A 14,490-nucleotide genomic window follows, 5' to 3' on the forward strand; every position below is an offset into this window, starting at 1 on the left:
AAATTTGTTCTTTAGATTTTTTTTATTATGAGAAAATCATTTAAATCTCTTCTCTATTTAAATAAAAATTGAGAAAACATTTAAAGAATATCAGTTTGAAGGGACACCAAATTAGAAGCCAGCTACGGAGTAGGGGGAAGGTGGCACCAAGAGCACAGTGTAGGCCCTCTTTGCATCAGAAAGAGGATACAGTTAGTAGAACTTCAGTCACAGAGGTTGAGAGACAGCCGCCTTGACTGAGGAGATTATGCTGAGTCGTAGTTTGGTAAGTAAGTGTTAGTAGCTCAGTCATCAGTCGTGTCTGACTCTTTGCGACCCCATAGACTGTAGCCCACCAGGCTCCTCTGTCCATGGGGATCCTCCAGGCAAGAAAACTGGAATGGGTTACTGTGTCCTTCTTCAGGGGATCTTCCTGACCCAAGATTGAACCCGGGTCTCCTACATTGCAGGCAGATTCTTCACTATCTGAGCCAGCAGGCAAGCCCCAATAAGATGGGGACTTTTAAAGGATGTTCTGAAGTGTTTGGCTTAGTTGAGAGCTAATGCAGGGTGGAAATTTCTGGAAGAACATACAAGAAAGTGTTAATATTGATTACTCTTAGGGAGTGAGAATGGAGAATCGGGAAGGTGGTCAGAGGATACTTCCTGTACTGTGTATTTTTTAGTCTAAGTAAAATTTTTTTCTACGAGAATATATTTTGTAATTAAAAACAAAACAAAACAACAAAAAGAATTGATGCAGAGACCATCTAGGAATGGGCAGAGGTTTTCAAGTAGGAAGATGACCAAGTCAGGTATATAATTTTGGCAGATGGTTTTAGACTAGTGGCTCAGACAGTAAAGCATCTGCCTACAATGTGAGAGACCTGGGTTCGATCCCTGGGTTGGGAAGATCCCCTGGAGAAGGAAATGGCAATCCACTCCAGTACTCTTGCTTGGAAAATCCCATGGATGGAGGAGCCTGGTAGGCTACAGTCCACAGGGTTGCAAAGAGTCAGACACGACTGAGTGACTTCACTTTCTTTCACTTTCATACGAGTCAATATAGAGACAGCAGAATCAGGAGGTCAGTTGTTAGAATAATCTTAGAATCAGATATTCAGTAATAACTCCTAAGCCAACTATACTTTGGAAGCAATATTCTAAAGCCCACATGGAGCATCCATTTTCTTCACATCAGAATACTTAAAATGGTTCAAAGTAATCATAATTTAAAGTTTGATATGTCTGCACTAGAGGGAGTTACATTTTTATTAACAGCTTAAATCTCTGTCAGTATAACAATCCTTAAGTAAACATATCCTCAGAGTAAAAGTAGGAGATAGATGTATGAAAGAAAAAAAAACAAAGGATACATTACAAATGAATAGAAAAAATGAGTAAGAGCAGCACATGACATATTAACTTTTTTCCCCCTGTGTATCACGCAGGCTCGATGGTGGCAGCTCTGGTTTTTTACTTTCTGTCATTATAAGCATCCGTTTACTAAACTAACAGCATTTCATTAAGCAAGACTAATTCCTGGGAGCATTACCTTAGCCCATTAGCTTCCAGACAGTCATTAATTCCTCTGACATGTCTTGGGATGAGATCATTATTATTATCATTATTGTTTTTATCAATTAAGTTCATTTGCAGAAAAAAGTATCTATGTAGTTTTAACAGTGGGTATTTTCCTTCTGAAACATGTTTTTTAAAAAAAATATTTTATTTTTTAAAATTAATATTGGAGGCTAATTACTTTACAATATTGTAGTGGTTTTTGCCATACATTGACATGAATCAGCCATGGGTGTACATGTGTTCCTGATCCTGAACCCCCCTCCCACCTCCCTCCCCATCCCATCCCTCAGGGTCATCCCAGTGCACCCACTCTGAGGACCCTGTCTCATACATCGAACCTGGACTGGCAATCTGTTTCACATGTGGTAATATGAATGTTTCAAAGCTATTCTCTCAAATCATCCCACCCTTGCCTTCTCCCACAGAATCCAAAAGTCTGTTCTTTATATTTGTGTCTCTTTTGCTGTCTTGCATGTAGGGTCATCGTTACCATCTTTCTAAATTCCACATATATGCGTTAATATACTGTATTGGTGTTTTTCTTTCTGACTTACTTCACTCTGTATAATAGGCTCCAGTTTCATCTACTTCATTAGAACTGATTCAAATGCATTCTTTTTAATAGCTGAGTAATATTCCATTGTGTATATGCTGAAACATGTTTTTATAGTATCTTTTTGATAGTGATTTTTTGCTTCACCCATGTATTTCCATAGATCTTTTGGCTACCATTGAAGCTAGTTCAAAATTCTTATGTTTAATTCTCATAGTCTAACAAAAAATCAGAAACAGCTTTTCAAAAGTATCCCAACAAGATATTTTGGTTCCTCTGTAATTTTTCTTTATTGGTACTTCTGAAAGAATCTCTAAAGGTGATCATGTACCTGACATTAGAAGTGCGAAGCAAGATTTCACAAGGGTTCTGAATTTGAATTTCTTGTTCACAAGAATTGTTGCCACTGATGCATATGGTGGTTACTGAGCCACAGTTCCATGGAGGGGAGGCCCAGCTTGACTGTAATGGAAAGAGCAGCCCTGGAACACAGTGGCAAACGTCAAAGTGACCACTTGGGCTGGCAGACAGTAGTCTGTCCGTTACCACTTTCCAACACTTCCAGAATTGGGGACAGAAAGACAACTCATAAAACAACTGGGGAAGTATAAACAACCAAGAAAGGTAAAGGAAAATGAGATTAAATAGAGTGTTGAAATTAAAAATTCTAGGCTGCCCAATAAAAGTAGATGCCATGGACCATAGTGGGGAACACAAATGGTTTGGGGAGTCAGTGAAAAACAGTTCTGACATGTTTGGATGCCAAAGATTTTTAAAGTTGATCTCTTTTGGCCTGGTAAGATTTTATGCATTTTTGTCGTTCCAGTCCAGAGGTCTAAGGATTAGTGGATGTTTCTGCCAGCCTGGAACTCATGTGGTGAAAAGAACGTATGCCTCTGACAGTGAAAGGGTGAATACATAAAGACAAAAGGGCTTCTTTTCAAGAAGAGGAAAAAAAAATTATCACTGTAATCTGGGACCAGTGCTTCAAAATAATGTTAAATTAGCACTGTACTTAAATTAAAAATTTCCATTTATATATCCTAAATATGGCCATTTTCATCTCAGTTGATTTTTTTTTAATGCTAACTAGCTTTCAGAATGCTTAGCCAGGTAGGGTTTAACTGCCCAGAAGAGTGGGACTTGAGGCCTATTCTAAATTGATCTATATGGGGAACTAGCTCTTCATTTAAAAAAAAAAATTAAAAAAGGATTAGAAGCTATTTGGATATCTGACACTAATTTTATATGGAACTAATGAAGAAACTAATTCATGTAAGTTTTTAAATAAATCTATACTTTCACTGATAAGAAGGAAAACATGTTTATCAGAATAGCTCAGAAGCAAGCAATGGAAATAAGTGTGAACACAAAAGTACTTTCTGTTTTTAGCATTAGTTAAATATTTGCCTTGAAGCCAACACAGTACTAGTTGGATGACAGGATAGTAAGTTCTATTAATGATGGACTTTTCATTATCATAGATATGCTTTTGCAATTTTCCTGGATTTCTGCTCCAGGGTCACATGGTAAGTCAATAGTAGTTATAAACCTCTCAGCATTGTGATCAATACCTTTGGCTGACGTAATCTAGACCTCTGCTGTAATTTACAACAAAGGACAGTTTGGGCAAGCCTCTGTTTTATTACCTTCAATTCACCAACTGAAATATTTCACTGGTTTATGACTGAAGTTATTTCCAATTTTTGATAGATAAGGAATTGAGATAGTCTTGAAGAAAAATGTCAAGTATGAAATGGAAAAACACTTTATGGAATTAAAAGCAATAAGCATTTCTTCCTTTGGGGCATAGTGTCTGCATACCTATCTCCTGAAACTGTCTAAAGCACCACAGGAGTGCATCCTACTGTGTCTGTGTAGTCAGCCATGTATGTCTAGTCATCTAGATGGACTGGAATATTAATGAAGTATTCCTTATCTTCCAAACACACCCCACATAACATAAAACACCATATAACAATACTGCACGTAGTCTACTTTTCCTGAGTCTGAATAATCATTAACCATCCATTTGAGCAAAGTAAGGAACAGTCATACTCTCTAGACATGAATACTGAGAATTGGGATTCCTGAAATTTGTGCCTTCCTGCAACCTTCCTGTAATTTAGACAGGTTGTTTTTTCCCATGTCTGTTGTTAATTCTAGGTCTGAAGGCTAAACAAGAAAAAAGGAAACTAGTCATTGAAGAAGTAATTAAAGAAATAGTAGAGAGTCTGGAGAAACAAGAAGGAACAGAGGTAGTCTTTGGGTGAACCGTACTAAGAGGAAAGATGCCACCATCTTGTCACTGTTTTGTCACGCTTCTCAACCCCCACCTGTACTGCAGGATCAATACTCAAGGACGAGGCAGAGAGCCTCGTCCAATAAAGAGCAGCTTTATTTCTACTATATGAAACTGGTACGAGGTGATGGATGGGGTAAGAATTTGTATTTAAGCATCTATAAGGTTCTTTCAGGCTTAATTTCCCTTTCATCAACTACAGGCTACATTTACATGGGCTTTTATTGAAGATAATAATAATAATATCACAATTACTGAGCAACTATGGTATCTAGGTGAACTTAACACACTATTTTTAGTCTTTATACAACTTGCACAGTAAGTAGGATTAACCTATGTGACAGACGAAGCTTAGATTGACAGAGGTTCAGTATTTTTTCAAAATAAGTCAGAGCTTGATCTTTTTGCTTCACGAAGAAGCTTCACTTGGTATGTTTAATCTGTGATGCCCTCCCTGATTTCAAACTGTTTTATAAAGCTATAGTAATCAAAGCAATATGGTATTGGCATTAAAACTAGACACATAGATCAATGGAACCGAACAAGAAATCCCAGAAATAAACCACACATACCTGTTTGGTTAATTTTCAACAAAGGCACCAGAATATTTGTGGAGAAGGGACAATCTTCTCAATAAATGGTGTTGGGGAAATTGGGCAGACATATACAAAAGAATGAAACTGGACCACTATGTTATACCATTCACAAAAATCAACTCAAAATGGATTAAAGACTTGAATGTAAGACCTGAAAACATAAAACTCCTAGAAGAAAACATAGGTAGTAAGCTCCTTGACGTAAATCTTGGCAATAACTGTTTGAGTCTGGCAGCAAAAGTGAAGGCAACATAAGCAAAAACAAACAAGTGGGACTATATAAAATTTAAAAGTTTCTGCACAGCAAAGGACACCATCAACAAAAGGGAAAGTCAAACTACTGAATGGGGGAAAATATCCACAAATCCAAAATACATAAAGAACTCACACAACTCAGCAAAATAACAATCCAATTAAAAATTAGGCAGAATATCTGAATAGACATTTTTCCAAAGATGATATATAGATGGTCAACATGTACATGAAATTGTGCTCAACATCACCAATCATTAGGGAAATGCAAATCAAAATCCCAGTGACATGTCAGCTCACACCTGTTAGGATGGCTATTTATCAAAAAGACAAGAGGGGTAAAAGGCAAGAAAAAACAAATGCTGATGAGGATGTTGAGAACAAGGAACCCTTGTGCCCTACTGGGAATGTAAATTAATGCAGCCACTACGGAGAATAGTATGGGAGTTCCTAAAAAAAATTAAAAAGAGAAAACTTGCATACAATCCAACAAGTCCAGTTTTGGACGTTTATCTGAAGAAAATGAAAATTCTAACTCAAAAAAGATATATGCACTCTCATGTTCACTGCAGCATTATTTATAATAGCCAAGACATGGAAACAATCTAAATATCTATTGGTGGGATGAATGGACAAAGAAAAGTATATATATATATATATATATAGTGTTACATGTTAGTCACTCAGTCGTGTTTGATGCTTTGTGACTTATGAACTGTAGCCTGCCAGGCTCCTCTGTCCATGGAATTCTCTAGGCAAGAATACTGGAGTGGGTTGCCATTTCCTTCTCCAGGGGATCTTCCCGACCCAGGGATCAAACCCAGGTCTCCTGCATTGCAGGCAGATTCTTTACCATTTGAGTTACCAGGGAAGCCCATATAAAATTTAGCCATAAAAAGAAGGAAATCTTGCCATTTGCTACAACCTGTATGGACCTTGATGACATTGTGCTAAGTAAAATAAGTCAGACTCACTTATATGTGGAATCTAAAAGGAACAAACCGTCAAAACACCCAAAACCAAATCACAAGATAACCCTACAAAAAATGCTCATAGATACAGAAAACAGATTGGTGATAGCCAGAGCGGGTAAGACAGTGAGAGAAACAGGCCAAGGGGTCAAAAGCTACAAACTCCCAGTTATAGACTATGAAGCCTCTTCAAGATGGTTTACAGATCTAAGAAAATTCAATTCTAATATTCACTAACTGTGTAATATTGTCTCTTCGATTAAATTTCTTGGGGTGGGAAAGTGTTTATTTGTATTCCCATTACCTAGTATAATGCCTGACATATGTAGATGTTCACTAAATATTTAAATGAATTAAAAATTAATTTCTTTTACATGTTACTTTTTTTCCTTAACTAAACTGGTTAAGTTTAGTAAATTTACAAAGCAAGTAAATTAACAAAGCAAGATGCCAGCAATTAAACATTTAATGTGCTTGTACAGGTTTTCTATCTCTTCAACATATTTCTCTAAGGAGGCAATCTCTTGTGTAGTTCAGAGAGCAAAAACATAATTGATGCCTACACTGTGGAATAAAAAAATCTTGTGATAATTAAAAATTCAGAGCACCCAGCAAAAATCTGCAAAGGGATATCTTTTTATCCCTCTCTCCCTAGAAAGGTTCCAACCCCCATGTTGGTGATTCACTAAATATCATGGGACTTGCGTACGCAACTCTGTTATCTATGGTGGCTTAAAGTGACTGACTGAGGACAAGAAAATCCTGTTTCAGTTGAGCAATTGTTTGAAGATCTGCTACGTGCCAGATACTTGGGATGTAAGGATGACAAGTTATCTTTCGGGGGTATATGGTCTGACAACGTCCTATGGAAATGCATCTCTTGGCAGAGAAAGAGTCTGACTGGGTACGGGCATTAAATTCTCTCACTAAAGAATCAGCCCCCACCACACTTTGTAGGTATTGGTTTAAACCTGGACCTTTTTTAAAAAAAAAAAATCAGATTGCCCCAAGACTTAGATGACTGAAATTTCACCTCTGAATTCCTTTACCATTACAACAATACTCACAGATATAACCTGAAGATAGTTTCGCTAATCCCTGGGGACACCTGAAGCGTGGGAACTCTCGATGAAAAGTGAGGTTTTCGGGGGTAAGAAGTTCTCTCTCCTCCAACACCCAACTGGGTACCTCTGTGCCAACTGCAGGTTGCAGTTCCATTGTCGTATCTTCTGGCACAAGGATGCACCTTGCTGAAGAGCATCGAGCTGAAGTAGGGGCCAGGTGCTCTGGCAGCTGAAAGACTGTTAGGGAAATGCTAGGAAATGCAGCAGGTCAGAGGAAACATGGTTTAGAAAGGCAGAGACTTCCTGAAACTCAGGGATGCAAATTCTTTTAGGTAAGGATGCATTAACTTGCGGAGAAGGCAATGGCAACCCACTACAGTAGGAGCCTGATACGCTGCAGTCCATGGGGTTGCTAAGTCGGACACGACTGAGCAACTTCACTTTCACTTTTCACTTTCATGCATTGGAGAAGGAAATGGCAACCCACTCCAGTGTTCTTGCCTGGAGAATCCCAGGGACGGGGGAGCCTGGTGGGCTGCCGTCTGTGGGGTCGCACAGAGTCAGACATGACTGAAGCGACTTAGCAGCAGCAGCAGCATTAACTTGACTAACAACACTCTTCTAATGGATGACTTGATGTAGCCAGGCGAAATCAATCTTAGGCTTCCCCTGTCCTTATGTAAATGGACAGGTAATCAAGCATGACTAACAATAACCAACTTTCAGTATACAAGATGATACATCACTTTAATTGTATGATTTATCCGAACAACAACTATTAACATACAAAGTACCATTCAGCTCAACTGCAGGTATAGGCAGTGATAAGTATCTAATTCTTAGAAGAATCACTTAACTCCCACAGTCTGTCTAGACATATTAACCAAAGGACACGTTTATAAATAGCAAACATGAAATTCACATTGTAGCTTTTTCAAGCATATATACAGGTGTGCAGTCTTGTTGATGAGTTGTTTCCATAAGCTCTATTCTTGATGTATTCATTCTCCTGACATTAGTAGAAATGGTTTTTTTCTGCAGAGCAGATTTTTTTTCCTCATCCATTATTTACAATATTCTGTAATTAGTATCACTCTATACACTTCTGAAATAATAATATTTGAATTGGAATATCTCTGCAGTACAATTCCTTGGGTCTTCTGGTAAGTTCCACCACTGTCAAAGAACTTTCAGTTGTAATCACTGTCTCACAAAAAGAGCTTAACTCGACTATTGGGTTTTAGCTCAACTCTACTATAAACACACCCTCTTTATAGCTTGCTGTGTTAACCCTTGGCTTCAAGTCCTGGTGATGTAATGAGGGTGGGGAGTTCTGGCAGTCAGTACATTTCCTTATCACTTATTCACAGCCATTTAAAATCATGCTGTTATTAATCCAAGTTCGACATACCTTTTCTGAAATGTTCACAGTGCAGTATTTTTGTGGCCTAACAAAAGTTTTCTCACATCATTAAAAATAAACCTTTTTATAAAAATATAATACTTTAAATGTTTACATCAACAAAACCAGTTTGAGTATCCTGTGCCACATGCATTATACAGTAGTAAGCACAAAATCCCACAGAACAAAACATCACAAAAGTCCTGACCAGAGTAACTGTTCATCCAGGCGAAATGGTCAGAACTTTCAATCAACATATTTTTTTCCCTAAAATATGTTTTGCTTAATAACACATAATGTTCTAATACAAAACTGGATTCCCCCTGATTTGGTTGTTTCAATTGTCTGTGGGGTGGAAAGCTGCCACCTGACAAAGAGGCTGACATTTCCAGTCCATTGATTCTTTCCAAGGCTCTACATATAAGCCATGGTTGGAACCAATAATGCTTTTAGTCAGAGGTATTCTGCTTTAAAATCATGCTGAGTTACCTTTAAAAGCAACTGTCATCACAAATTACTTGTTTTATTTTCAGAGTTGTCATTAAAAAAAAGACAAAACTTCTAAGTGTCCACATCCAGATTAGCAAAGCATCATTCTTAAACAGTTGATTTTTAAATGACAAATATTTCACTGTGACTAAGCTATTTTATGAAAACCTAAATGTTGTTTATGTACAATATGTAAATATTCCTATAAAGTTATAAACATATTTCATGTTCTGCTGTTTTGAAATGTTGACTGTATTGTCTATGGATAGTTCTCCAATAAAAGGAATGTGTAGACAAAAATTTAAAAGGGAATGTTTACCTAATGGGCAAATGACAACATTGGTAATAAAAAAATGTGTTTTTCATACAACACATAAGTTCTTTGAAACATTTTAATTCTAAATGAGTGGTTTGGTTCCAGGGCTGCTATGCCCTGTTGGGACATTACCATTTCTTTTGAATTTTCTGTCATTAAGAAGTCTTCAAAATGCATTGCTTTACTTTCCCATATGAAATCAAGTGGGATCTTGATTTAAAAAAATTTCAACCCAGCATTTGGGTTTTGGCCTGAATGTGACAGAAGCATTATCACAGCTGCAGAATTGCTGTTGGTCACTGGTCTGCGAGACCAAGCTGCTTGCTCTGATGCTTTGTCAGAGGAGAAATTCTGTAGAATCCAGTCATTTTAATAACAATATAAGGTCCTATAATAGTGCAATCTTGGCAAAAGCAAAAAGTACCCGGTGGCCTTTCAGTGGCCAGGCAGTGAAAAGAATGTTGGACAAAGGGTGGACTGTTGTTCAGGCAGTTCAGTGATGTTTCTCAGAAGGGGACTCAGTGGCACAGGAGCCTCCATCCATCATGTGTCATCATCATCCTCGCCACTGACATTATCTTGTGATGACAACAGAGAAGGATATGGAGCGACACATTTGACGTTCACGTAAGTGGCATTCACATGGACATAGTGCTCCCCAATGAAAGTAGAGAATATCACGGATATCCTGGAGACCAGTTCAGAAAAGGATGGGCGCAGTTCAGCTTTAGGGTGCCAGCATTTCAGCATCACTTCATACCTGTTTCAGAAAGGATGCAATGCTGTGAGGACTCTGAAGGCAAGCACTTCTGCAAAAGTAAAGAACATATGAGCTACAGAAGACACTGCTGGAATTCTTACTTACAAGGGATCTGGGCAGTATTCAGGTTGTAGGAGTCTTCTTCCTTGCAACAAGTAAACTGTTATGTCAAAGGTGTTGACGTCAGGATAAGGTGGTGCTCCTCTTGTCATCAGTTCCCAGAGGAGCACGCCAAAGGACCACTGGTCAAACAAGGGAAGGGAGAATCCAGGTAAGGGAAGAGTGGCCACACAAATATGAAAGGTGATCAGTAGGTCTTCATAACAAAACTTGGTTTAGTATTCAATACTATTGCTGTTTTAGGCAAAGTTTTTTCCTTGAAGACAATTAGTAACATAAGTTTATGACTTGTTTAAGCCAGAATTAAAATTTAGATTACAAGTAAATGTAAAGTTTTCAAAAAGGATGCCTGAAATCCACATGATGATTACAATTTCATCAGTAGTTAGCACAGTGCATTTTCCAAGTTCTTTCTTATGGACTCAAAGCATTAACATGTTTCTATCCTTCTTTATTCAATGGCTTCATTACAATTTTAGACTATTAGTAAAAAAAAAAAAGACAAGGGCTTCCAAAATTTAAATCTGTGGGATTTCCAAATGAATGGAAATACTCCTTAAGAAATGTAACCATATCTAAAAGTTAATGTTAAAAGGTCTAAGTCAGTAAAAGTAAAAATCTATATTAAAAATCAGAAGTAATAAGACTGCTCAGCATCAAAGCTCTTGAATGAAAATGAATTTCAATAAAATAACTATATTTTGAAAATGTTATAGGAGGAAATTAATACAAAACAGCTGTAACAGTACTTTATAGGATGATCACAAGGACACAGAGAGGTTGACTGATTTGCTAAAAATTCCTCAATAAATCTGAATTCACACAGGGATAAACATTTCAGAGTTCATGACTCTTGGGTTTTGCTTGGTCTACCAAACTTCACTAAATATGCAGTTTCTTGATTTGGAGCACTCTCCTTGGAATAGATCAGGTCATGCATGTTATCTCACCCTGGACATGTGCCAAGGTGAGAATGACACAATGAGAGTAAGTCAACATGTGTGGGTCACCCCCCAGGCAGAGGACCCAGGAAATCAGTTCTCTCACCACACTTCCAAGACACTTGCACACAGCAGCACATAGGGGCAGAAATGAGGCCCTGAGGAAAAAGAAGCTTGGAGGGGAAGGAGAATACAGCCCAGACATGAAGAGCAGGAAAACATAAAACTGAGATGCAAGTGTAGCTCATAACTCAGCAAGGAGACTAAAGCATGTGTTTCTGAAAGGAAGCAAGCAGGTAGACATTGTAGATGCTCATACAAATCTCCATGAATGACTTTTTCCTTTCGCCCATGTTCAAGAATGTTTTAAGACCACTGACTTCCTTGATCCAAATAGAGAAAACAAACTCCTTGGGTGGGTGGGTGGGTGGGGCAGGGTACTAGATAAATTTGCTGTCTTCTGGAGCCTTTCATGGAGAAGGCAATGGCACCCCACTCCAGTACTCTTGCCTGGAAAATCCCATGGATGGAGGAGCCTGGAAGGCTGCAGTCCATGGGGTCGCTGAGGGTCAGACATGACTGAGCGATTTCACTTTCACTTTTCACTTTCATGCATTGGAGAAGGATGGCAACCCACTCCAGGGTTCTTGCCTGGAGAATCCCAGGGACGGGGGAGCCTGGTGGGCTGTCGTCTATGGGGTCGCACAGAGTTGGACACAACTGAAGTGACTTAGCAGCAGCAGGAGCCTTTCAAAGTTTTCAAAGCCTCAAAATCTTCTGAGTCACTTCTGATGACACCACTGTGTTAAGTCCCAGAATTTGCATTAGAATTTAAATCAATTTAACAAGTATCTGTTGACCCTTGAGGGCTTCCCACGTGGCGTGGCGCTAGAGGTAAAGAAATGGCCTGCCGATGCAGGAGACAGATGCAGGTTCAATCCCTGCATGGGGAAGATCCCCTGGAGAAGGAAATGGCAACCCACTCCAGTATTCTTGCCTGGAGAATCCCATGGACAGAGGGGCCTGGCGGGATACAGTCCATATGGTCACAAAGAGTTGGACACAATGAACGTGACTTAGCACACACTGACCTTTGATGATGCACAGGTGGGTTACTGTCCAAGTTACTGGACAGGCCCTGAGGCTGATTTAACAGGGTTAAGAGAATTATGCAATTAGTTATGCAATTAACTGTCACATAGAACAGTAAGATCTAATAACTGCAATACAGAGCTATTATAGAAAAGAGGTACAGATGTTGTGAAAAGGCAAAGGGATAATGGGGTAACTAAGAGAGGCTTCAGGAAGAAAGTGACAATATAGTGGGTCCTGAGGAACTGCGAGAGTTTGTTCTGTAGATACATGTATTGTGAGGGCAGAAAGAGTATTCTGGATGAAGGCAGTGGGCCTAGGGTGTAAAGGGTAAGACACTCAAATGTGTTTTTTTGAACTGTAAGGACAACAGGTCACTCTGCTTGATGTGTGGAGCAGATGGAGGGATGAAGGACAGATAAGGTTGAAAGGGGACCGTGTTTTTGAATAAGGTTGAAAGGGGACTGTGTTTTTGAATGTTAATGTGGGTTAAACTGAAATCAATGGGACGTGACTGGGGTTGATCTCCAGGAGATTGCATCTGTAAACACTGCTTTAAACAAACAGGGGAAGCTCATCTACAATAGGGAGACCAGTTAGGACACTTTTGAATGGGGCAGGTGAGGGCTGCTACTGAATACTGGCAACATGGAACCTTATGAGACTGAACTCTCTCTCTCTCCCAGGAGAGATTGAACTCTGCCGGGAGAGTGAACTCTCTAATTTGCTTTCCCGAATTAGAGCGGTGGGAGAGAGCACGTGTCATCAAATGAGCTTGGCATGGGTAGGCATCATGCCCTTTTAAAAAAGATTGTCTTATTTAACCCTTATAACAAGTCTGTAATGTATTCGGTTTTGTAGATGTTTCAAGAATGAGGAACCGAAGTTCTGAGAGGCTGATTACTAGTGTGTGATCGACCCCGTGGACTGCACCCACCAGGCTCCTCCGTCCATGGGATTCTCCAGGCAAGAGTACTGGAGTGGGGTGCCATTGCCTTCTGTGAGTGTGTGATCAGGTCTCCCTAACTGACAGCCTAGGTTATAGGAGGTCTGGAGGCAAATTTGCAAAAACAAGGGGGAAGAGTTGGATAAATTTAGTCCTGTAAGGAATTACAGTGAAAGTCGTTCAGTCGTATTCAACTCTTTGGGACCCTATGCACTATACAGTCCATGGAATTCTCCAGGCCAGAATACTGGAGTGGGTAGCCTTTCCCTTCTCTAGGGGATCTTCCCAACCCAAGGACTGAACCCAGTTCTCCCACATTGCAGGTGGATTCTTTACCCAGCTTAGCCACCAGGGAAACCCAAGGAATTGTAGGATTTAGACAACTGATATCAGCGGAGGATTGGAGAAATCATGGGACAGAAGAGGTGAGAGGGAGGCAGTTTCATGAACAGTCTGCATTCCAAATTCCCCTTAACAGCTTGGACTGACTGGATGGTAGGGGGTGGGGAAGTGAAGGAAGAGAATGATACTGCCCAAGAAGAGAGAGTGGGAGTGGGGCATGTGAGGGAGGGATAGAGAAGGAGAGAGAGAGAGACAAAGGGGTGGGGGAGGTGTACGATGCCTGTGCATTAAAAATGATGGAAGCAAGTCAGTTTTAGCTTCAAGACAGGAGTGCACAGTCATTCATGCTTATTGTGTGAATGATCAAGGCTTTCTGAATATCTGAGCACCAGCAGTGAGCTCATCTGAAGAATCTCTGCCTAATTTTACCAAAGATGAAGCCGAAAGCAGTTATTAGAGGTAAGAGACTATTATAAGCTATAAAAAGTGATAGGTACATTGCTGCAGCAATCAAAGAATAGATATAGCCAAATTTGAGCATTCAAAAAAGCAATTATCCTTCAATAAAAAAATAAAAAAGTAAACAGATATAATACCTTTATAAAAAAGCATAACTGATTTAAAAATGGATTAATTGATAAAATTTAGCAACTGGTAGGTTGATAATCTTTTCAATAAAACTGAAAACTTCTGCTCTGTGAAAGATACAATTAAAAAGGCAAGCCACAGACTAAAAAGTATTATTTGTAAGAACACATATCTGATAACATGTACCTATAAC

The 14,490-nt window shown here is 39.1% G+C and overlaps 1 protein-coding gene across 3 annotated transcripts in view; it reads right to left on the minus strand.

Annotated features, from left to right (window-relative positions):
• Window positions 1-8,021: 8,021 nt before the first annotated feature.
• The window catches only part of MET (MET proto-oncogene, receptor tyrosine kinase), a 116,315-nt gene continuing 109,846 nt past the window's right edge, over window positions 8,022-14,490 (minus strand). For all 3 annotated transcript variants that reach the window (XM_006069689.3, XM_006069688.3, XM_025291149.2), the window contains 2 exons: window positions 10,374-10,510; window positions 8,022-10,268 (listed from right to left, as the gene is read on the minus strand). In XM_006069689.3, the coding sequence (XP_006069751.1) occupies window positions 10,052-10,268; window positions 10,374-10,510 (354 nt within the window). In that variant the 3' untranslated portion in view covers window positions 8,022-10,051. The remainder of the gene's footprint in view (window positions 10,269-10,373; window positions 10,511-14,490) is intronic.

Source organism: Bubalus bubalis, chromosome 8, assembly GCF_019923935.1.
Source record: "Bubalus bubalis isolate 160015118507 breed Murrah chromosome 8, NDDB_SH_1, whole genome shotgun sequence".
NCBI lineage: Eukaryota > Metazoa > Chordata > Mammalia > Artiodactyla > Bovidae > Bubalus > Bubalus bubalis.